General features: G+C 39.7%; 1 protein-coding gene across 1 annotated transcript in view; it reads left to right on the top strand.

The window, feature by feature from the left end:
* Positions 1–23,208, top strand: part of RAD23B (RAD23 homolog B, nucleotide excision repair protein) — a 39,236-nt gene extending 16,028 nt beyond the window's left edge. Inside the window, exons 2-10 of the mRNA XM_084783174.1 lie at positions 2,211–2,292; positions 3,464–3,543; positions 8,504–8,772; positions 12,087–12,142; positions 14,809–14,936; positions 16,007–16,142; positions 17,200–17,327; positions 18,203–18,394; positions 21,838–23,208. Of these exons, the coding sequence (XP_084639300.1) occupies positions 2,211–2,292; positions 3,464–3,543; positions 8,504–8,772; positions 12,087–12,142; positions 14,809–14,936; positions 16,007–16,142; positions 17,200–17,327; positions 18,203–18,394; positions 21,838–21,951 (1,185 nt within the window). The 3' untranslated portion in view covers positions 21,952–23,208. The remainder of the gene's footprint in view (positions 1–2,210; positions 2,293–3,463; positions 3,544–8,503; positions 8,773–12,086; positions 12,143–14,808; positions 14,937–16,006; positions 16,143–17,199; positions 17,328–18,202; positions 18,395–21,837) is intronic.
* The last annotated feature ends 896 nt before the right edge of the window (positions 23,209–24,104 follow it).

Genomic DNA, 24,104 nt, shown 5'->3' on the forward strand with positions numbered 1-24,104 from the left:
TGTACTACCACACCAGTTTTTTTTTAGGAATTGAAATGCCATAAAGGTCATTCATTCCAGCCCTCCATTATAGGTGAGACTGGTGCTAAAAGAGGTCTAAATACAATATTTAAGTAGTCCAGCGGCTCTCAGCCTTTGCTGAGCTTGGAACCACCTCTGATGGGCATCAAAAACACAAGCAGGGAAATGGCATTATGTCTTGTTGATCTTTGAATTGGTTATAATGAAACATAAGAAACTTGCTTTTAGTATTGATGCATTTGTATTTGTTTCTTAGAATGCTTAGGGTCAAAGGCTTTTGTTCATTTTGCCGTTTTGTGTGCATGCTTGTCATGGTATAGGGTTAGAGAACAACTTTATGGAAGTCACATCTCTCCTTCCACTAAATGGGTCCTGGGAATTAAACTCAAGGCCTCGGGTTTAGCTACAAGTGCCTTTACGAAGCCATTTTGCTGACTCTGGGAGTATCTTCGGGCCTATCTTCCCCTCCCCCCTCCCTGTCCCTCTCTTTCTCCCCCCTCTTTCAAAGTAAGGGTTTTATTTCGCACCTCCAGCTGGTCTGGAGTCCATGCAGAGCAGGCTTGAGCTCTGTCTTACGATTTCTGTTGCTGTGAAGCACCATGACCAAAAACAAGCTGGGGAGGAAACGGTTTATTTGGCTTAGACTTACAGGTTGTAGTTCTTCATTGAAGGAAATCAGAACAGGAATTCAAGCAGGGGGGAACCTGGAAGCAGCAGCTGATCAGAGGCCATAAATAAAGAGGTGCTGTTTGCTGCCTTGCTTCTCATGGTTTGCTTAGCCTTTCTTTTTTTAAAAGGTACTTATAGAGATTTCTTTCTCCTGAGCTTGCAGGGTCATAAGAACTATTATGTTTTACAGTGATTAGGTCTCAGGCTGAGGTGGGCCACAGGTAAACATCACCTGTGGTTTCACATCCCCAGGCCTTATAATAAAAATCAGCCCTGTCTTGAAAAAACAAAAAGCAAACAAATAAATCAGATGTCTCTTCACTGCTTAGCCTTTCTTATAGAACCCAGGAACACCAGCCCAGGGATGGTACCACCTACCATGGGTTCTTCCTCCCCTGGGAATCACTAAGAAAATGCTCACTGGGAGATCTTTTTTTTTTTTCCTTTTTCCTTTTGGCTTTTTTCAAGACAGGGTCTCTCTCTGTGTTAGTCTTGGCCATCCCGGACTCGCTTTGTAGACCAAGCTGGCCTCGAACTCACAGTGATCCGCCTGCCTCTGCCTTCCGAGTGCTGGGATAAAAGGTGTGCGTCACCACCACCCCATTGGTTCTGTTGTCTTTTGAGACAGGATTTCACTGTGTAACAGCCCCAGCTGTTCTGGAACTCATTCTGTAGACCAGGTGCCTGCCTCTGCCTCCCTAGTGCTGGGTTTAAAGGCATGTGCCACCATGTCTATCTTAGAAGGCTTTCATTTCTTTTGGTTTTTTGAGACAGGATTTCTCTGCATAGCCTTTTCTAACTGGGGCTCACTTTGTTTTGTAGACCCGGCTGGCCTCAAACTCAGAGAGATCCACATGCCTCTGCCTCCTTTAGTGCTGGGATTAAAGGCATGTGCTACCATGCCTAGTTTAGAAGGCATTTCTTTTTCTTTTTACAAACATTGGAGACTTTTTTTTTAAGAACTATGTTTTTGGTTGGTTGGATTTTTGGTGGTGGTGGTAGTGGTGGTTTTTTGTTTTTATTTGTTTTGGTGTTTTTTTGGGGGGTGTTTTTGGTTTTTTGAGACAGGGTTTCTCTGTGTACCCTTAGCTGTTCTGGACTCACTTTGTAGACCAGGCTGGCCTCAAACTCACAACCTTCAGCGTGTACCACCATGCCCAGCTGTAGAAGGGATTTCTTAATTTGACTGATAAGGTCATAAATTTTGTGAAATAAAACCTTTAAATTGAAATTTAATTTTTGTTTTGAATTGGTTAAATCAAAATAAAGAAGTTTTTGTTAGATGTTTGTCTATGCTGCTGGGGATTGAATCTAGGCTTCATGCATGCCTTAGGTCTATGTATATATAACATGATAAAAAATAAAGCTCATGCCACAGGCACCTAATAATACAGGGCAGGTCTTTGAGCAAAATATTGGAAAGACAAGATCTTTAAAGTGCTAATTAAAATGTGTTTTCAGTGTACACTGTAATTTTTGCTTAGGCTTAATTTTCTTATTATATTTAATGTTTTCTCTAGGTAAAGGCATTGAAAGAGAAGATTGAATCTGAAAAGGGGAAAGATGCCTTTCCAGTAGCAGGTCAGAAGTTAATCTATGCAGGTATGAATTCAATTTTGATTAATTGCCATGTCTTGCCTGTTTGACATTGTTTTAGTTTTAGAAATGTTGTCTTAGAAATGACAGTATTTTCAAAGTGACTCCGTCAGGAACATGATTGCATAGATAATGATAGTAAGAAATAGTTATCTAATTACAGCTTAATATTCAGTCTTCTCTTTGCACATTTGCTTCCTGTGTCCATGGGGTGAAATTACTTAGTCTGTGAGCATTGTGACGGACTTCGGTGTCATTCATAAACTGAGTGTCATTGCTTTTAATCTATAAAGACATTATATACTAGTTGACTAATGTGCATGAAATCATTCCTGTTAAAGACAAGTTTTACGTCTTCCTAAGCTACCAAATTTGAAGAATGAAGGTTTGTTTTGTTTCAACCATCAAAAGGCCCCCATGATAGGATCAAAAAATATTAAATGCAAGTTATTGGAATTGATAATTAAAGAGGCCCAAGTAAGAAAATTCTTAAGAGTTCAGACTAGGAGATTCAAATTTAATCAGCCTCACTGATAACCCAGGAAAATAGACTCAGGGATTTTTGTGTGGCCTCTTTGGAATGGATAACTAAATTCAAGGGAAAGGAAACTCCCAGGAGTCCTGACTATTCTCAGTGTGTCAGCCTGAGCATGGCCTCCTTGATCTTTGGCAGTGTGCTCACTGAGTCCTGGGATTCTTCCCTTTTCTTGTGTATTGTACTGTTTTTATTGAGGTTTTGTTTGTTCACTTGTTTTGTTTGTTTATAATTATTTTGCTTTTATAACATTGGAACATTTCTGATTCATCAAGTGTTTGATATTCAGAATAGGAAGCTGCTCATCTCAGATAACCAGGCAATTGAAATGTTTTAGTTTCCTTTGTCTTTAAGATCTCCCTGTTTTCAGGACTTACTCAAATTTTCTTGCCTACTAAGTCTTAGATACAATTAGTTAATGAATTAAAAATCAAATCAGTTGGCATTTAATGGTAGACATTTTCCCATCAGACATTGATGCTCTTAAAGTAGTAGTCCACTCATATTTATCTTATCTGGTTGCTAAAGTTTTTCCTAGAAGTTTTACTTGGTAAAATTAATGTTGCTGATAAATTGAGTAATTTCTTTGTAAGGCGAAGCTTAATGTGTCTTTAAACAACATTTTCCCCTTTGAATTATTAGGTAAAATCCTCAGTGATGATACCGCTCTCAAAGAATACAAAATCGATGAGAAAAACTTTGTGGTGGTTATGGTGACAAAAGTAAGTTTCAGGCCCCTTCCTTATCTTTATGCATGTACTTCATGTCAAAAATAGTGGCCAAGTCCACAGCGAAAAATATCTATGCATTTCCATAACATACACAGCTTATGTAATAAATAGCATGGTGCATTTATCTACTTTCCAAAATGTAGGCAGATTTACCATGGTCCATTTCAAAGGCAATAACTAGATATTTGTGGTTCTGAAGTCATCTTTATATAAGACGGCCCATGCCTTTAATCTCAGCACCAAGGAGGCAGAGGCAGGCGGATCTCTGAGTTCAAGGCTATCCAGTTGACAAAGGAGTCCAGGACAACTAGGACCATTACATAGAGATGCCCTTGATAAGAGTTTTTTCTCTCATTTCCTTAAACTATGTTCACTCTGCTTTAAAAAAGAGGTGCTAGAATACGATTAGAATAAAATAATCATGTGATTATTTTAAAATTTCTTAGCAATTAAATTAATGTCTTCACTCTAGCTTTTAATATACAGCCTTTCAGATAGTGGGTAAGTTATGTGTTAGACCTAACAGGCTTATGGCAGGAAAAGAAAAAGAAAAGCATGAAATGAATGCAACTTTAGTTTTCAGTGAAGAGATGAGAGTTTTAGAAAATAAAAAGGAAATGATGGAATGATTTTAGTTTTTTTGAGACAGGATCTTGGCTGTCTTGGACTCAACTTTGTAGATTGGGCTGGCCTTGAACTCTCAGCAACCTACCTGTCTCTGCCTCTGCTACACCCAGCAGTAGAATGATTTTGAGAGTATCTCATCAAAGATTTATTTAATTATGTATGTATAGAATGCTCTGCCTGCATGTACCTCTGCAGGCCAGAAGAGAGCATCAGATTGCATCATAGATGGTTGTGAGCCACCGTGTGGTGGCCAGAAATTGAACTCATGACCTCTGAAATAGCAGTCAGTACTCTTAGCTGCTGAGCCACCTCTCCCTTGGAGAGAAGTGTTTTGTGATTTATGAAGGTGAAATATATTGGGTAATTTTATGAAATAGAGCTTGAGGGCTTGGGGGAAAAGCTCATCCAGTAAAATGCTTGTTTACCTTGTAAGCCGAAGAATCTGAGTTCTGTCTCTCCAGAGAGCCTTCACTAAAAGCATGTGATCACATGCATTGTTTGTAAGCACAGTACGGGGAGGCAGACAGGTTCAGTCCTGGGGCTCAGTGGTCTTCTAATCGGGCCCGCATGGTGAGCTCTAGGCCAATAAGAGACTTTTAAAGGTGGGTGGCCCTTGAGAGTTGACATCTGGCCTCTGGCCTCCACATGCATGCCTACACACACAGAGCGTCAACATGGATTCCTTAAAGAGAGGACTTTGTATACTTGCTTATTGAAAGATAATCTGAGAAATAGCAACACACTGTCGGTCATCTTTTCATTGCTGTAATAAAATATCCAAAGGAGAAATGTAAAGTAGAAAAGGTGTTATTGGGCCGGGCAGTAGTGTTGCATGCCTTTAATCCTAGCACTCAGGAGGCAGAGGCAGGTGGATCCCTGTGAGTTCGAGGCCAGCCTGGACTGCAATAATAGTCCAGGACAGCCAAGGCTATACAGAGAAACCTTGTCTCGAAAAAAGCAAAAAAACACTTATAGGTGTTGTCATGATGGGAACACCTGTACATTTCTATCAGCCTGTAGTTTTTCTTCTGTCCTTAGAAAGCCATTAGAATTGTTCATGTAGTCTGAAAGGCCCTTCCTCTAATACCACAGTCAGATTTAATTCTACCCTCCTCATACTAGTTTATCATAAGACTTTCAGGTTTATGTCAGATGTGGTGGCACACACCATTAATACCAGCACTTTGCAGGCAGACACAGAGCTCTCTAATTCTAGGCCAGCCTGCTATACCTAGTAAGTTCCAGGCCAGCCAGAGCTGCTTAGTGAGATGCTGTCTAAAAACAGTAAGACTTCAGGGTTTAAATGCCTGAGCTTGGGAGGGAGCAAACAGCAACACTCTTTGTAATAATGAAAGCAAGTTTAAGTTGATGGTTGATTTATCAAAGACTAGTAGTGGAATAAATGTGAGTTTCCTCCAAAGTCATAGAATATTAAATAAGAGCAGTAGGAAATAGTGAGATGGATGATGAAAATCTATTGCATATAAAATGGATTATTAATCAACTCTAAAGAAAACTGAAACCACAAAAATTTCAGAAAAGTTGATAGACCTTGGATGCTTTAAGCAAGGTCACTCCAGCTCAGAAAGAAAAAAAGTAGACGTTCTCCCTCATTGATGCTGGCTTATTGTGTACATTCATGTATGTAAACATATGTGAGTATAGTTAAGGTACAGAAAGGAGAACAAGAAAAGATAATAAAAGATAAAATTCATACTAATTACCTTACATATATGGTTCACATATAGTGTACTTCCTGTGTAAGTCTTTTGTTCTCAGTGCGTAACTTTTACCCTTGGCTGTCCTAGACTCACTCTGTAGACCAGGCTGGCCTCTGCCTCCCAAATGCTGGGATTAAAGGCAAATGACACCGCCGCTTGGCAGTGCATAACAGTTTCAATGCAGAATAGGTCCTTAAATGAGCAGTGTCCATGTGTGATTCTGTGGAAAACTGTTACCTTACTGGGAAATGAGCATTTTTACCTTTTGGGTTTCATCGTTTGAAAATTCTCTAGGCTGTTCTTTGCAAGCACTGCTAAATTTGTGCTTTATTCATCAACCATGAGTTTTAGCTACTGAGTAACAGTGTGAAGATTATTAAAATTATGTTCGAAATTTCTTGGAGTTTTTAAGATTGATTTTATTTTTCCTGCAACTCAAGAGTAACATGCCAGGAATTTGAGAACACTGTTAGAACTAAAATGTATTGTCATGCGTGGTGGCGCATGCCTTTAATCCCAGCCCTCAGGAGGATTGCTGTGAGTTCGAGGCCAGCCTGCTCTACAAAGCGAGCCCAGGACAGCCAGGGTTATACAGAGAGACCCTGTCTCAAAAAAACAAAAACAACCAAACTTTCATTTCTCCAAACTAAAGCCATACTCTTAAAACTCTAGCTTTGTATGACTAGCTTATTTCCCTTCGCACAGTGCCACAAGGTTCATCTGTTTTGTAGCATGTCCTTTCCTTTTTATTTAGCTTTATTCATGATGGCACAGGGGACAATAATAGGATAAGCCCACATTAGGGTAGTTGTGCTATATTTCCTTCAATATTCTCATCAGTGTAGCAAAGAGTATAAAGGTCTTGGGATGGATTATGCTTTTGAGGAATAGATGCCAGAAGCCTATCACTTAAAAGATCAAAGCAGCGGAACACTTTCATGGTGCTGTGTATTTAGACCTACTTTTCAGAAATAGCTCACAAGTAATTAAATGCATTAATACGAATACGTATTTCTCAAGATTAGTTATTATAAAATTTTAATGCTTAAAAAAATCAAAAGCTGTATATTTGTAATGTTCCATTTTATTCAGAATAATCATTGTGAAGGACTTTTATCTCATTGCAGATTTAGAACCTTAATTACTTTAAAGAGGTAGGTACCAGGGCGTGACGGTGGCAGTGTGTTACTAGGACCTCAGCACTCAGGAAGCTGAGGCAGCGAGACCCTCTCTGAGAATACAAACAATAATCTTCACACTGTTAAGTTGGCAGTTAAGAATTACAAAAGGAGGACCTGGAGAGATGGCACAGCAGTTAAGAGCACTGATTACTCTTCCAGAGGTCCTGAGTTCAATTCCCAGCAACCATATGGTGGCTCACAACCATCTATAATGTGATCTGAAGGCCTCTTCAGGCATGCAGGAGTACAAGCAGGCAGAACACTGTATACATAATGAATAAATAAATCTTAAAAAAAAAAAAAAAAAAGAATTACAAAAAGGAAAATGGAGTATATGGTAGCAGTGTTTTAAAGGCTTTTTTGAGCCCACACTAGTTGGTTAGCTTCCTCCAATAGTTTATTAGTTCATGTTGAACAAGACACAATTCAGCTCACTGCTTTTGATTTGGGATTGTGGGAGACTCTGCTCAATTTTAATCCCATCTTCTGTTAAAATAGTTGATTTAAGTCTACAGAAAAGTTATGAGCTGAGTAGACTGAATACTAATAGGGTTCAGATAGAGTGAAATTCAGTATGATTTTTTTAATGCCTGTGTAATTTAATTTGCTGCATAGAAGGCTTTATAGCTATGCTTTTGGTTGAGGAACTACCAAGTATATGATCATACATTGTTTTGCTGTGTATATGTTTCTAGTCCTTTGTTTACTTACAGCTGTTGTTGGTTTATAGTCAGTAGGCAGTTTTTTTCCCCTCCCAGAATAAAGCATATTTGGAGTGACCTTAGACAGTCTACTTAGACTGCAGTCTCCTTTGGTAGTGCTGTTAAGTGGCAATATAGACTTTAAAGTTACAAGCAAGATGCTTAAGTAAAGATTTGTAAAAAAAACTATATGGCATTTTGGGGCACGTGTATTCTATATTTAAAACTGACTTTTTGGGGTTCTTTTTCAAATTGAGTTGTAAAGACCGAAATGACTGTCCAATGCTAATTGCACTTGATAGTTAAGGTAATGTCAGTTATCTTAGGAATTTTGAGGAGCAGTAAATTCCTTTCATTTGCTAATGTTGATCTTTTATTATCCATTCAAAAATTATGGTCAAGTTACTTGGTGTTTTGTTGTTGTTGTTGTTTTGTTGTTTGTTTTAAAGATTTATTATTATGTATATAGCACTTTGCCTGCACATACACCTGCAGGCCAGGAGAGGGCATCAGATCACATTATAGATGGTTGTGAGCCACCATGTGGTTGTTGGGAATTGAACTCAGGACCTCTGGAAGAGCAGTCAGTGAGTGCTCTTAACCACTGAGCCATCTCTCTAGTTGCACTGGTTACTTGTTACTAGGTTGATCATGTAGCTATTGTAGTACAGTGAGTGATCACATAATGCCTTTTATTTACTTGGCTTTTTACCACATCCAGCCCAAAGCAGTGACAACACCAGTGCCAGCTACAACTCAGCAATCAAGTACTCCCACCACTACTGCAGTTAGCTCTACCACAGCAGCCGTGGTGGCTCAAGCTCCAACTCCTACCCCTGCTTTGGCTCCCACTCCCACACCTGCATCTACTACTCCAGCCTCAACTACAGCATCTTCTGAACCTGCACCTGCTAGTGCAACTCAGTCTGAGAAACCTGCAGAAAAGCCAGCACAGACACCAGTGGCTACCAGCCCTGCACCAGCTGACAGGTAAGGTCTGCATTTAAGAAATTATATCACAAAGCAGTCATTTAAAAAAAAAATCAAGCTGACGACTGTGTTACATTTTTATTTTTAAGTGAACTCTGAATTGCGCTCCTGTTTTTCATGTTTGCATATATATGTGCACACACTAGTGTATGGAGGACACAGGCTGAGTAATGTGTCTTCTTCTATTCTTCACATTGTTTATTTGAGATGGGGTCTTTAGCTGGATCCAGAGCTGGCCAGTGAACCTTTGGGATCAACCCATTACCACCCTCACAGCCCTAGAGTGATAGGGACATGCCACTGTACCCTACTTTGTCATGGCTTTGAGGGATCTGCAATCAAGCTTTTTTTTTTTTTATGCCTGCATAGCAAGCCATTTTTATCAGCTAAGCTATCTTCCTAGCTGGCAGTGTCTGTTCTGATACTTTACTACTAATAGTATAGGCATACATTTTTTATGCAGCTTTCTGTATTCTCAGCTTAAAAAAAATATGTTTATTGGAAAGGCACTCATTTTGAGTAGAGATGTTTAAGAAATATAAAAATTTTAAATTATTTATTTATTCTGGCTTTTCAAGACAGGGTTTCTCTGTGTAAAAGCCCTGGCTGTCCAGGACTTGCTTTGCAGACCAGGCTGGCCTGGAACTCAGAGATCCACCTGCCTCTGCCTCCCAAGTGTTGAGATTAAAGGCACCATGCCCGGCTAAGAAATATAAAAATTTTAAAAGAATAATTATAAAATATTGACAGCCAAACTTTTGTTTTTTGGTTTTTCGACACAGGGTCTCTCTGTGTTAGCCTTAGCTGTCCTGGACTCACTTTGTAGACCAGACTGGCCTCAAACTCAGTGATCCGCCTGCCTCTGCCTCCCAAGTGCATGCACCACCATAGCTCAGCAGTCAAAACATTTTTTATTTGTTGTAATTCTGGCTATTTTTTTTATTTATATAACATAAGTAGCCTTCCATGTCAATAAATAATTCAGTTGCTGTGTTGCATTGTATGTAGTTCTGACATTTGTTAGCTCTGTTAATTTTAGAAAAGTATACTTAAGATTGTTGGGTGTTTTTCTCATCTATAAAATGTGGTTCATACTAAGACAATCTAAAGCAAGTGGAAAGCGGCACATGTGCACATGACTGCTAGGTAACAGTCAGCAGTAGCTTCTCTTTCGCATAACTCCGTTTGTTGAACCAGTAACTAAACAGTATGGATTCATTTATTCAGAAGTGCTATTAGAGGAGGTGACTGGCACCCGCGGCTTTTGTAGAACACTCTTAGCTGCTTCCTCATTACTGCTAGAGCCGCTATTCCTCACTGAGACCTGGTGAATCAAATGAGAGGGATGGGGGAGGAATTGCAGTGAAGGTTATTGAACAGTTGTTTTTTTGTTTTGGTTTGTTTTTGATTTTGGACAGGTTTGTGTGTGCTTGTTCTTATTTGCAGGTGCTGAGATGTTCCTTTATTCATAATGATAGTGGTCAAAGCAAATAGCTCAGTCATAGTAATTTTGGCTAGAAATCACAGAAGGGATTTCCTGCCTTATCTAAAATATGAGTTCTATTACTGCAGCCTGAAATTGACACAAGCTAAGCACTATAAAGCAGCATTGTACAACTTCTAAGAGCAAGTGTTTTACAATTTTTATTGCATTTTTATTTTTGTATGTGTGTGCGTGCACACCCGAGGCATGCATATAGAAGAGTACACTGTGGGAGTTGTCTCTCCTTGTACCCAGGGATGAAACCCAAGTCCTCTAGCTTGCTGCTCAAGAGCTGTCTCTCTGGTCTGGGCATGCTTTTTAATACACAGGCAAATTTTGGGGATGTTCTGATACACTTAGTGATTGTCTATGTAATTTAGGAAGAAGTGAGAGTGAATCAAGATTGAGGAATAGTGTTTAAAGTACAACTCAGTCTTTAGTGTGTAGAGAGATTTGTAAGTGCTGAGTGCTGGGAGCGATGGTGTAGTGCTTATGAGCACTGACTGCTCTTCCAGAGGACTTGGGCTCAGTTCTCAGCACCCGTATGGCAGCTCACAACTGTTTGTAATTCTAAGATCTGATACCCTCACACAGACACACATGCAGGCAAAACACCAATGCTCATAAAATAAAAATAAATAAATGATTTTTTTGTTTTTTAAAGATAATATGAACTTAATGCCTGGCTGTAGTTTTGTTTTTAAAACTGGAATGAGGACCCATGAGATATCTCAGTAGGTAGAGGCACTTGTTTCCAAGCTGTCCAACCTGATTTTGATTCACTTGGCCACGTGGTAGAAGAGAAGCAAGCGGCCCGTGCACATCCTTTGTCCTCCTGTGTACTCTGCCCACACGGTGTACACAAATGTGTGCCACACATGCACACAAATGTATTTATAAATGTAATTCACAACTAAAGTTGTGGTTCATAACTGTCTGTAACTACAGGTCCAAGAAATCTAACGCCTCTTCTGACCTTCAAGGCACTACACATGTGGTGCACATATATACACACACACTCAGGGATACTAAAGTAAAGTAGACAGTGTAATTGCCTTGATACTTAATATTTATAAATAAATACTGTACCTTGAGCATAACTCCACTCATAACCACCCTCCATTGCTCCTCCCATTTGTCCTCTTCATTCCTGTAGATGACTTCACTTCTACGTTGTCATATATACACATGTGGTTTCTTATTTCCACTGTCAGCATCTCTATGGGGTTTTATAATTTTGTTTGTCATCCTTTTATTTTGAACCTAATCTGATTCCTCAACAGAACGTGTGTGTGTTTGTTTTGCTGGGGATTAACTTAGGATCTTATTGGATCTTAGGCCTTAAATTGGTTTTCTCTAGGTTAGAATAAGTGTATACCCCTACCTGCCATTTTGTGTGTGTTTGCTATAGAATGTGTATGCCTTCTTTCCCTATTATTGAAAACTTACAGGTTAAACTTCACTGTGAAAGACTTGCCAGCCTCATTTGGTTTCTACATCTGATACTTTTATCATGTACTACTTATGATATTTCTTTTGCTGTGACTTTGTAGGTTATTTTCACTACAGTATCGTTTTCATATGTCACAGCATATTTTCTGTAAAGGCATTGTTTTGTGTCCTTTTGATGTTACGTAGAATGATGGGTTCTCAGAAGTGGTCTTAAGATTGAATTTTCCCCTTAAACCCTGCAGGTAAAGCTTTTGGTATAATCTCTTAAGAGACCGGTATTCCCACAGACTTTAATACTTAAAGAATTCTTTAGAAATTAGTTCCTATAATAATTTAAATGAATTTTGCATACTTTTAAAACTGTGATTTTTCTTTACAGTACACCAGGAGATTCTTCCCGGTCAAATCTTTTTGAGGATGCAACAAGTGCCCTTGGTGAGTGAGTGTCTAACTTACAAAATACGCCCTCAGACTGTGCAGTTTCATCCTCTAGATCACATTGGTATATCAGTTTCATGATCACTTACTTCTAATTAAGTTTTAAAATGAAGTATTTCAACCATTAGTCATTTAACTGTAGAGACTTTGATATTTTCCATACTGAATTCTTTAAAATCTCCTCTTGCAGCTAAGTATGCTCCTTGAAGGAAATTACTTTTCCAATGTGAACTTTATATGTAGTCTTATCAGGTTTGGTCTGTGTGTGGCCTCCTCCAGAAGCGCCTTTGGAAGACCTTGCCAGTTTGTTTTGTGTGCCTCCCCCTTGCTTGTTTCTTCCTGTTTTCATCCTCTATGCTGGCCTTCTAGAGTGCAAGCTTCGTCCTGTTGCTTATATGGCACATACCAAAAGGCCTTCTTGCCCAAACCTTTGCTTTTGCCTGTTAATAAAGTCCATTTCCGTTTTCTAATCTGTCAGGTTTCTCCCTCCCGTTATTAATGGGAGTTTATGTTTTTATTGTTTATGGCCTAGTATCCCTGCTCCTGTTTTGGTGCGATAGATAGAGCATTGGGATAGTTGCAGTCACCTGTTTGATTGGTTTCTGGCTCCCTAACAGCAGCATTTTGACAACCTTGCAACCCTTGGGATTATATATCAGTCCTGACCTACTTGGGCTTTAACTTGTTGGTACCTTTGTCATGTGTAGTGACAAAAATGTAGATGTTTTAGTCAACCCAAGATTTCCGGGGTATACTAAATTCAGAATTTCATCTCTTTGAGAGACTATCCTGGGGCAGCACTTCTAGCGAATACGTTTAGTAATTTATAAGACTGAAGACGTTACTTCACACACAGAAAGCCATACATTGTAAAGACTTGTCAGAAAGGCATGGGAAGAACTGAAGTAGAGTAGAAAATGGTAAACTATTCTGCAGCTCCAGAGCTAGAGCCAGTTGGCTGTGTCACTGGACCATTTCATCTCAGCCTTATCATCCCAGGATCTCTTTGCTCTGTTGAGTCCCTGCTTTTTTGTTGTTGGTTTTTGGTTTTTTTGTTTGTTTGTTTGTTTGTTGCTTTTTGAGACAAGGTTTCTCTGTATAGCCTTGGCTGTCCTGGACTCCCTTTGTAGACCAGGCTGGCCTGAAACCCACAGAGAGAGATCCACCTGCCTCTGCCCCCGACACCTGGCTGAGTCCCTGCTTCTTTAACTTCCCATTTGGCGTTTGTGATACCTCTTCTGTTCCGTCTCTAACCAGTCTTCTCAAGCACTCTAGTAAAATACTCTTGCTGTTTTGTATTTCGAGACAGGGCTTCTCTGTCAGGCTGTCCTGAAACTCTTTGTAGACCAGGCTGGCCTTGAACTCACAAGATCCTCCTGCCTCTGCCTTCCGAGTGCTGTGTTGGGGGATGGTGTGGTGTATTGTGATGCTTATTACTGCTTGTTGTCTCTGTGACCCACCTATTGCTTAATAAAAAGCTACCCCACCTGGGCAGGGCAGAGAAAATAGGTGGGGCTAGGAGAGAGAGAAATCTTAGGAAGAAAAAGAAAGACCGCCACAAGGAAAAAAAAGAGAGAGACCTGAAGAGAAGAGAAAAAGGCTGCCATGGGTTAGATGGAGGAAAAGCATGTGGCTGGCGTGGATGGGGATTTGGCCCAGATGAAGAACATGAACAAGTATATGAAATTATGGGTGGGAGGTAGCTTGATAGAAGTTATTGACAGCAGATGGCATCGGATTGAGACCGGGATCCCATGCCTGCCCCACTATGGGAGGTAGTTTAGAGGCTCTTAATCTCAGGGTCGTGGGTTTGAGCCACACGGTTGGGTGCCACTTATTATTTTAAAGTAACATGTATTATCTATAGGCCCGGCTAGTAATTAATTAAGGCACTGACACTTGTTATATTTTAAAATAGCCTTAGTTAACCTGGGGCAGGGCAGATATCAATCCTCTAAACTACCTACCATAGTGGGGCAGGCATGGGACCCCTGTCTCAATCCCATGCCATCTGCTTCCAATAACGTCTATCAAGCTATCTTCCGACCATAATCCCAAATACTTGCTCATGTTTTTCATCGGGGCCGGATTCTCCATCTACACCGGCCATGTGCTTCTCCTCCACATAAACCGTGGAGGCCTTCCTCTCTCCTCAGGGTCTCTCTTCTTCCCAGAATTCTTTTCTCTCTCTCTCTCTCTCTCTCTTTAAGCCCCACCTATCTCCTCTGCCCTGGCCAGGTGGGATGACTTTTTATTAATGAAAAGGTGGGTCACAAAGACAGCAAGTAGTAATTAGTATCAAAATACATGAGACCACCCCCAAGCAATGCTAGGATTAAAGGTGTGCACCATCATGCCCAACTCCTACTTTACTTTTAAGAACCTTTGTTGACGACATTGGGCCCATCTGGAAAGTCAGTTGATAAGCAGGCTCACTCCCCATGTCACCTAATCTACACACATACAGGTCCTAAGGGTTAGCACATAAACACTTTACGAGGCTCTTCTGCCTACTTGACTACGTGTTGCCTTTTACATTGTTAGTTGTCTTTGCATAACACAGCAGGATATGAAACATTATAGACATCATACAGTCAGGAATTATGGAGAAATGTTTCTTGAGCGTTCTGTACTTTTTCCTTGTCCCCTACACACCTGTTTAGTGACTGGTCAGTCTTACGAGAATATGGTAACGGAGATCATGTCAATGGGCTATGAACGAGAACAAGTAATTGCAGCCCTGAGAGCCAGTTTCAACAACCCTGACAGAGCTGTGGAATATCTTCTAATGGTGAGAAGTGTATTTTACATGTCTCTTCATTCTCCTTAATGTCAAACTCTTACAGAAATTAAGATTTTAATTGATGAGTTAACAATTCAGTGGGGAGCACTATATGCCAAATAGTTTGTTCCGCCCTCACCCCTAATGTTCACATTTTGTGTTGATAAAATATAACCTTTTGGAAATGACTCTGAAATGACTTTAATTAGTGAGTTATAAAGTGGCTCTTCTTTGAGGTAGAGCCTTATGCACCACCGAAGCTCTGGAGAAGTATCTTGCTAACTGAATAGACTGACACCTTCTATCCTAGTTGCTAGTGTGATCTATTATGAATTAGTTAGAGCAGAATTTTAATTGTCCTCTGTGAGGAGGCAGTATTAACCTCTCTGTTTGGGAATTTAATGGAAGTCTGGGCCCTGGATCTGCTGTTTTGAGTACCTGCAGTTGCAGGTGCCCCTTTAGCCACTGTTCTTTCAGTTCCTTAAGTTTGGCTTAATGTTTAACAGGAAATAAGAATTTGATGAGTTTTTAAAAATATAGTTGTAACTGCTCTTTGTTTAAGTCCTGTGCATCAAAATAGAAAGTCTATGACTGTACTTTTAAGTTTCAAAAGATAAATGCTTGAAACAGCATCATTTAAAATTTATTTCATACTTATTTTGTCAGTTTTGAAAGTCCCCTCTCTTTTAATGTGTGACAATTTCTAGATATTTGCTCAGAAACATAAGTCAATAGAGGAGACTTTCTTGCTTGGCCACCAGTCACCTGGTATTCATGTAAACACATGTTTCATGGAGCAAAAGTTGCCTGAAGCCCCATGAAGAATGAATGCCTTAGTTATTAATGTTCTCAGAGTTTAATTGGATGTGGGTCGTGGCTGTCACTGGACAGTAAGTGGAAAGTTCTGTGGAACAGAGCTGCCTTGCACTACAGCATTGTACCTGGGCCATTTGTAAGATTTAATAAGCAAACATGTAACTTACACAGTGATGTCCAGTGAGCCGCACAGGTTTTGCTGTATATAATATTTAGCATATGTGTTTTTGAGATGTCTTAAAGCTTGAAATTTGTGTTGGCAGGGAATTCCTGGAGATAGAGAAAGTCAGGCCGTGGTTGATCCTTCTCCCCAGGCAGCAAGTACTGGAACTCCTCAGGCTCCAGCAGTAGCTGCAGCTGCAGCGACCACAACAGCAACAACAACAACGAGTTCTGGAGGTAAAGTGACTATTTCAGATGCGAATGGTCTTGAGTTTTTAGTGTAAGATCATTTAATGTGAAGTACTTCACTGGTAAGATTTATTCCCAGAGCCTTTGTGTAAGCCTTACTTTGTGTCTTCACTCACAGTAGATAGACCAGTCTGGCTTTTAGAGCACACCGGTGTGGTCAGAGCTTACTCTACTAATCGACTGTTGAGAAAAGATGGTTTCATGGTTTGGACTCAGTACCCATGTAGTGTGGAGCTGGGTGGTGGTGGTGCACACCTTTAACTCCCAGCACTTGGGAGGCATAGGCAAGCAGAAATCTGCCATTTTGAGGCCAGCCTGGTTTACAAAGTGAGTTCAAGATGGCCAGGTGAGCTCAGACCAGGTGTGGTGGGCACTCCTTTAATCCTAGCACTGGGAAGCAGAGGCAGACCCGAGTTTGAGGGAACCCAAGTCTATGCAACAGAGTTCCCGAACAGCCAGGGTGTATAGAGACCCTGGCTCAAAACGGGTGGTGGTGGTAGTGTACAATTTCAAGGCCACCCAAATCTTAGCGGATACACAGTTAGCTTAGAAAACACTGTTTTTGTTTTCTTTGTTTGTTGATAATTTCTTGCTCATTTTGGTAGCCAGTTGGGACTCTATTATAGTAGAAAGAGGAGGCACAGCTCTGGCTTAGATTTTAGTATTTCCTATTCGTCACCTACTAGGTAACTTAGTCTCTCAGTCTCACAGAGACTAGTATTATGTGTTTCTTACTTGTGAGCAACTACAATAACATGATAACCTTTTATTTTGATAGAGGATGCTGTTTTTTGTGTGCACGCATTTTCTGTGGTGGCTCACAGGGCATTGTGGTTGGCTGCCATCTCAGTGTTCTATCTTATTGCTGGTGGTATAACTTCTACAGAGCAAGGCATTAGGGTTTGAGGAGTTTGTGGTTTATTTTCTCTATAACACCTGAGAACTCAAGTCATGTCATGTAAAGTATTTTCTGTCTGAATGATGGTTTAACCATCTCCTGTTACGTGTTGGTTTATTTGTTTTAAAATGTTTGCATCTGTTTCAGGGCACCCACTTGAATTTTTACGGAATCAGCCTCAGTTTCAGCAGATGCGACAAATTATCCAGCAGAATCCTTCTCTGCTTCCAGCTCTGCTGCAGCAGATAGGTCGGGAGAACCCACAGTTGCTGCAGGTGACTAATCCACATAAATTTGGGAAATGGGGTTGTCGTTTGTTGGTTTTGTACTATAATTTGCCTGTGTTCTAGATGGGCATACTGAAGATAAAGATTGAATTATGTTAGTTAATTATGTTTGGGAAAGGTTTATTTCCTCTTTCAGATGTCTTCGAGAGTCTGAGAGGGAGTTTTAACTTTGTAAACCACTTTTCATAAGCTTGCTACTAGTGGGACACTGCCTGTTAGAAATTTACCTGTGGACATTTCTTATTTCTTTTTGGTTTTTTGAGAGAGGGTTTCTCTGTGTAGCTTTGGCTAACCTAGACTCACATTTTAGACCAGGCTGGCCTCGAACTCACAGTGATCCACCTGCCTCTGCTTCCTGAGTGCTGGGATCAAAGGCATGCGCCACCATGCCTGGCCCCTGTGGGCATATTTCATGCTCAGACCTGGAAATACCTGAGTTTTGTGCAGCACAGCATGGCCTACGAGTGTGGAAAGTAAAGAGACACAAAAAAGAAGTTCTCTTCTGTGTCTAAGCCCATAGTAGCTTTTTGATGTTGATTTATGTGAGTGGAATGTTTTAAAAGAATTTGCATTCTCCATTTACCTTCCAGAACTGTTATGTTTCTTTAATAATAATATTTAAAAATCACTTAAATTTTTTCTTTCTGGCTCTTTTAGATAGGGTTGGACTTAAATTCAAGTGCACTATGGGACTCAGGCATGCCTAACATGATCTTTCTGCCTTTGCCTTCTAAGTGCTGGAATTAAAGTAAATCATCATGCCTGGCTTAACTTTTTCCTACTTTATTTAGAATTGATTGCTTTTTTCCTGAAGACAGTTATGATCAGTGTCCCATTTCTTCTGTTTTTAAAATCAACTACAGCAAATTAGCCAACACCAGGAGCATTTTATTCAGATGCTAAATGAACCAGTTCAGGAAGCTGGTACTCAAGGTGGAGGAGGAGGTGGAGGAGGAGGAGGTGGTGGTGGAGGAGGAGGAGGAATTGCAGAAGCTGGAAGTGGGCACATGAACTACATCCAAGTAACACCTCAGGAAAAAGAAGCTATAGAACGGGTGAGTTTACGTTAAAAAGAATTTGAGTTTCTTGGTTCCCCTAGCACCTGGGATCCTGCTAGCATATACCTGTGGCATTTCTGTTCGCCAGAAACAGTGTTGCCTTGTTCCAGTGGCTGCCCCATCCCCTGCCTTTTGTATTTGTTAGCCCCAGCAGCAGCAAAGAACCATGTTAAGTAAATCAAGTATGCATATTAATAGACTAAAGTTTTTATTTGTGAAAAATGTAAGAAAAACACTAAGCATTACACCTACTTCAAAATCATTCATATTTCAATTTTTACTTCCCTACTTTCCTCAAACTGTTAAATAAGTGTCTATGGGAATTATATAGGAATGCTGTACAATAAACACGAAGCATGGCTATTTTAACTTTGTTCGCCTTCACTAAATAGACCAGTGCAGGTTTGGGCACTGCAGTAACTAGATTTGTGCTGCTGTGATCAGTAACTCCTTTTCTCTCCATGATTTTTTTTTTGTTTGTTTTTTTTTTGTTTTGTTTTGTTTTTTAACCTCATTTTCACATTGTTACACTGTGGCTTGAGGTGGTGACCAGATCCCTGTGTTTACGGAGACTCCTTTCCCCTCCCCAGCTGAAATTAAAGATGTGCTCACCCATGCCTGGATTTAACTTCCTTCTGAGTTTAAACTTAGATTGGTTTCTTATTTCTCATCGTAAATTATCTTTTTCTCTGTGATTTTTGTTTGTTATATATTTGTCTGCTATTATATAGAACATTGCTTTTAATCCAAGTGAAAATAAGGTTTACTAGTTTTTCAAGAGTTCACACATTTAGGTGTGGGGCTGTGATCCACTGTGAGTTCTATTTGTAGGAATGAGGATCTGTCCTTTTGCATGTGGCTATCCATGTATCCCAAAACCATTTGTTGAAAAAAAAAATTGAAGTTATGGTTGTTATAAAAAGTCAGCAGTGCATGGATGTGTTGGGGTTATTTTTTTGGATTCAGTTTTAATCCTTTGATCCTTGTTTATTCATAGCCATTGAGCCAGTACTTTATTCCTCACTTCTTTGATGACAGATTTCTAGGAAGTATGAAATCAAAAGCTCCAGCTTTGTTCCAAAATTGTGTCTATTGTGCATCCACCATCCTTCTTTGCAGATCTCAGGATCAGCTTGTCAGGTTTCTGGGGGTATATCTTTTAAAGAGGCTGAGTTTAGAGCCCTTCTTTTTGTTTTGTTTTTTTCAAGACAGCGGTCTTTGTGTAGCCCTGGCTGTCCTGGACTCACTTTGTAGACCAGGCTGACCTCAAACTCACAGTGATCCACCTGCCTCTGTCTCCCAAGTGCTGGGATTAATGTCTTTCTCCACCACACCCGGCCTACAGCCCTTATTATGCTCAGCCTGGAGATGAATTTTAGACATGTTCCATATCTTTTTTTTATTTTTGTTTTGGGGTTTGTCATTTGAGGTAGTCTTGCTATATAATAGCGTAAAGTGGTCTAATTTAATGTGTAAGTGAGGATGCTCTTAAAGTCACGATCTTTCTCCCTTCATTTTGCAAGTGCTAGAGCTGTTGATGTACCACTTTTCACCCACTGAGACATTTGTTGGGTTCACAGGATAGAAGAGCATGTGATCCCAGCACCTGGGCAGTACAGGTCAGCTGTAGAATCCCAAGTCTTAAGATAAGCCTACACTGCGTAGTGAGTTCATCTCAAACAAAGCAACTTAATTCTTTTGTTGGTTGGTTGGTTGGTTGGTTTTCGAGACCAGTTTTCTCTGTCCTGGACTTACTTTGTAGACCTAGCTGGCCTCGAACTCACAGAGATTGGCTTGCCTCTGCCTTCAGAGAGTAACTTAATTCTTACCAAGTCATGTTCAGTGGTGGTAGAGCTGTAGTAATTAAAAATGTCTGTTACTTATGAGTTTATTCCTAAGAATTATCTCTCCTCCCTCCCCCCCTCCCCCCCTCGAGACAGGGTTTGTCTCTGTAGCCTTAGCTGTCCTGGACTCGATTTGTAGACCAGGCTGGCCTTGAACTCACAGCGAACCTCCTGTTCTGCCTCCCAAAGGCCGAGATTAAAGGTGTGTACTGTTGAACTGAATGGTTGAAGGTATACAGTTTGTTCAGAAGCACATTCTGTGCATGCTTGAGACTGTAATTGCTCTTATTAAGCATTCTTCTGCTGTTAAAACCAGCTGCCTTACAGTACTGGTTAATGTCTTTGACTTCCTTGTCCTCTGTCTGATTGTATACTGTTACTGATAGTGATGGCATTGAAGTTTCCAGGTACAGCAGAATTGCTGCTTTTTCTCTTCGGTGTTATTTTTTGTTTGTTTTGTATATTTTTGGCTTCTTGTTATTTATTTATATATATATATATATAATTATGGTTTCTTGCTCCCCTCTTTTAAGTCACAAAAATATCCATCTCTGTAACAGTTTTGTCTAATAACTACAGCTACTCTAGTTGTCTTTTAGTTATTGTTTGCATGACACTATATTTGTAACATATTTGTGTCTTTGAGTCTTCAGTTTGTCTTGAAGTATGTGAGTGGATCCTCCCACCCCTCAGTCTCTTGATGGTTACTTCAGCTACCCTAGTTTCATCTTGGGTACAATATAGATAACTAGCTCATCTTTTGGAGTCTTTTTACTTCAATTTATAAATAACTTCTTGTGCTAAATTGGTTTGTTGTTTTGTTCTTCTCTAGTTCTTAATAGTCGTCTTTAAGTAATGTGTAATAGAAAGTTATTGTGATAGGGAGGATATTCATCTCACTGAGAATAACTGTATGTAGTAAAGTAAGCTGGTAGTTGACTTGAGTGTTTAAAGGTTTTAAAAGCAGTGAAAATTGGATCTCAGGTCATTTTAATAGATTTCATAAATGAGATTAAGTAGCTAATATTGGTGTTTCAAATATACTATACATTTAAGTACATATAAAAAAAGCACTGTCATTTCACAATACATCATGCAGTGGTACTACAATTGATCACCACTTTCCTAATATAAAGTGTTGAAAGAAGCAAGAGATCAACATTTGACAAATACAAGCTGTATTAAGAAACGAAACATTTACTTTAGAAAAACTTGGTGTGTAAGATCTTCCACATGTTCTTCTCCTTTCTTAACTGTCCCTTACTCAATCCATTTGATATTTATATTTCTACACACTAATAGACGTTTAAATCAAGACAGTTAGCTACTGACTTTCAGTATAGGTACCAGAAAGTACTTAACACACAGTACCTGTTGTTTAATTTCCTTAACTCAGAAGATTAAAAAAAGAGTCTTTTGGGTGATTGTAAATGTATTCTACCCCTATGAGTGTTGAACAACGAATCCAGATTCAAATGGGGCTGAACTTGTAAAATTTTCAAGAACATTTTCTGTGTCCAGTGGCTATGCTCCAATCCCTAGTATATAAAGCAGACACATTCTACCACAATTTAATTGCCTTTTTTTCTTTTCCAGTTAAAGGCATTAGGATTTCCTGAAGGACTTGTGATTCAAGCATATTTTGCTTGTGAGAAGAATGAGAATTTGGCTGCCAACTTTCTTCTACAGCAGAACTTTGATGAAGACTGAAGGGACTCTTTTGTACCTCACACTCACACCAGTGCATTACACTAACCTTGTTCACTGGATTGTCTGGGGTGACTTGGGCTCATAGCCACAATATTTGGTATATGGTAGTAGGTTGGTGGGGGTGGGAGGGAGGGAGCTAGGATTTAGGGCAGGGATACATACAGTGCATGTCTGCTTCAATTAGCAGATGCTGCAGATCCACACAGTGTAAAATACTATTCAACCAAACATCCACCGTTACAGGTCTTTATTCTTCTAAGCAGTAGGTAACTTTTCCTGGGTTTCATTCTTTCTAGTGTACTAGATCCAAAAATTTAGTGTGATGCCCTGCTTTATCTTTCCTTTGACTTAACCTTGGTTTCTGAAAGAATCTTTGCTACCTAGAATCTACAGTCTGTTTTATGGCAACACTGGATAATGGCTTTTTGAAATTGAAAAGGAAAAAAAAAAACTAATTGGGGCATCTATAAACAGAAATGCCAAATTATTGATGGTCATCGTTGCTGCTTCACATAAATATGAAATTGATGCAAAGGAAGCCGTTCTTCTTGTTCAGTGCTGAGGGCGGGTAGAAAGGGGACTTTTTCTTAAAATGAAAATAATTACTGCTATTTTAAAATTTCCTGATTATTGAATGTGATACCCTCTAACATGATTTGAAAAGCTGTACACATATAGGCAGAGTTATTTTCCTGTTTACATTCTTTGTTTGGGGAAATTGGTAGGTGTCTAATTACTGTTTACTTCATTGTTGTATTGCAGTAAAAGATTTAAAACAACCATTGCATGTTTGCTTTTGATGTATCCCTTTGTGAAATTAGCACTTTTGGGGCCAATGAAGAAATGCAGCATTCAGTCTCCTTTCCCCTCCCTTTTCCTCAGTAGAAATGTGTTTGATCAGCAAGTTGTGAGTCATACTGCTGCCTTTAAAACACACACACACACACACACACACACACACACACACACACACACACACACCTGATTCAGTTTAAAATTAATGCAAATCTCTTAAAGCTGGGTTCCTGACACTTGTGGATGTTTTTCTTTATTAGATAAGAACGTGTTACCATTAAGTCCATTAGTATTATGTTGCTTTCAAACAGAGGAGGTGGGTGGAACTGTACTCCAGCATCTTTTACTGCATCCAAACATGGGAGAAAACTTTGTATGCTTGGGAGATGTAGCTGGAAAGTACTTTGGAAAATATACAATCAAGATATCTCATGGCATATTAAAAGAAAAATCTCAATCACAGTGTTGGCTTTTATTTGGATTTTGCTCATCTCAGTTTTGTTTTGTTTTGTTTTAAACCCCCTCACTGGCATTTCTCTTTGATCATAAAGAGGGGCCGGGTATCAGCTTGTTGAACTTGTCATAATCTTTTCCTGAACATAAGTGAGACTTGAAAGAAGATGACGTGGAAGAAGATGCCTTTGCAGACCCCTCCTGCACAGTCATGAAAATAAACGAGATCATGATTTTCCTTGGTGATGTGCCATGTTTAATTTTCATGTATTTATTCCGTAAACATGGTAGGCTGTTGGGTGTGTTGCCCATGTGTTTTACAGTGGATCATGTGTGTTATGAGAAAGAAACAGTAAATGCATCTTTCAAAACAGCAGCACTGTGTAGGGGAGAGGAGCGCCACATTTCCGGTGAGACGGGGATGCTTCCATTTGCTGTTCTGCCTGCTTCCTTATGGCTGTCAGTGTAAGACGGCACAGGAAGTTTATGAAAATAGCGCTGCTGTTTCTTTCTGGAAATTGACCACAGAGGTTGGTGGTGATTTGGAACTTTTGGATACAAACCTAGAAGTAGTAGAAGTAATGGTTTCCAGAGGACAGCTCGGGCCAGTGCGACCATTTCTTAACCGAGAGCCACCATGCATGAGTGAAGTGGGCTTTCTGCCTGTTGCTGTTACTGTTAACAGATAGTTTAGGTAAATCTCTCAATGTAAGCGACTACTGGACTTTGGGGCCTTGCATTTGAGATCTACTGGCATCGTTAGTATTTCTATTGTCTAGCTGCTCTGTAGAAAATATGAGGAGCCTGAATCTATATTTGTAAAATTATTTTACCATCTTCTGGTCAAATATTTTGTTTCATTGTTTAAAAGTACGGAAATGTTCCACCCTGTTAACGTTTTCCTG

The sequence above is a fragment of the Acomys minous genome (genome assembly GCF_964271855.1).
Source record: "Acomys minous genome assembly, chromosome: 1".
Taxonomy (NCBI): domain Eukaryota; kingdom Metazoa; phylum Chordata; class Mammalia; order Rodentia; family Muridae; genus Acomys; species Acomys minous.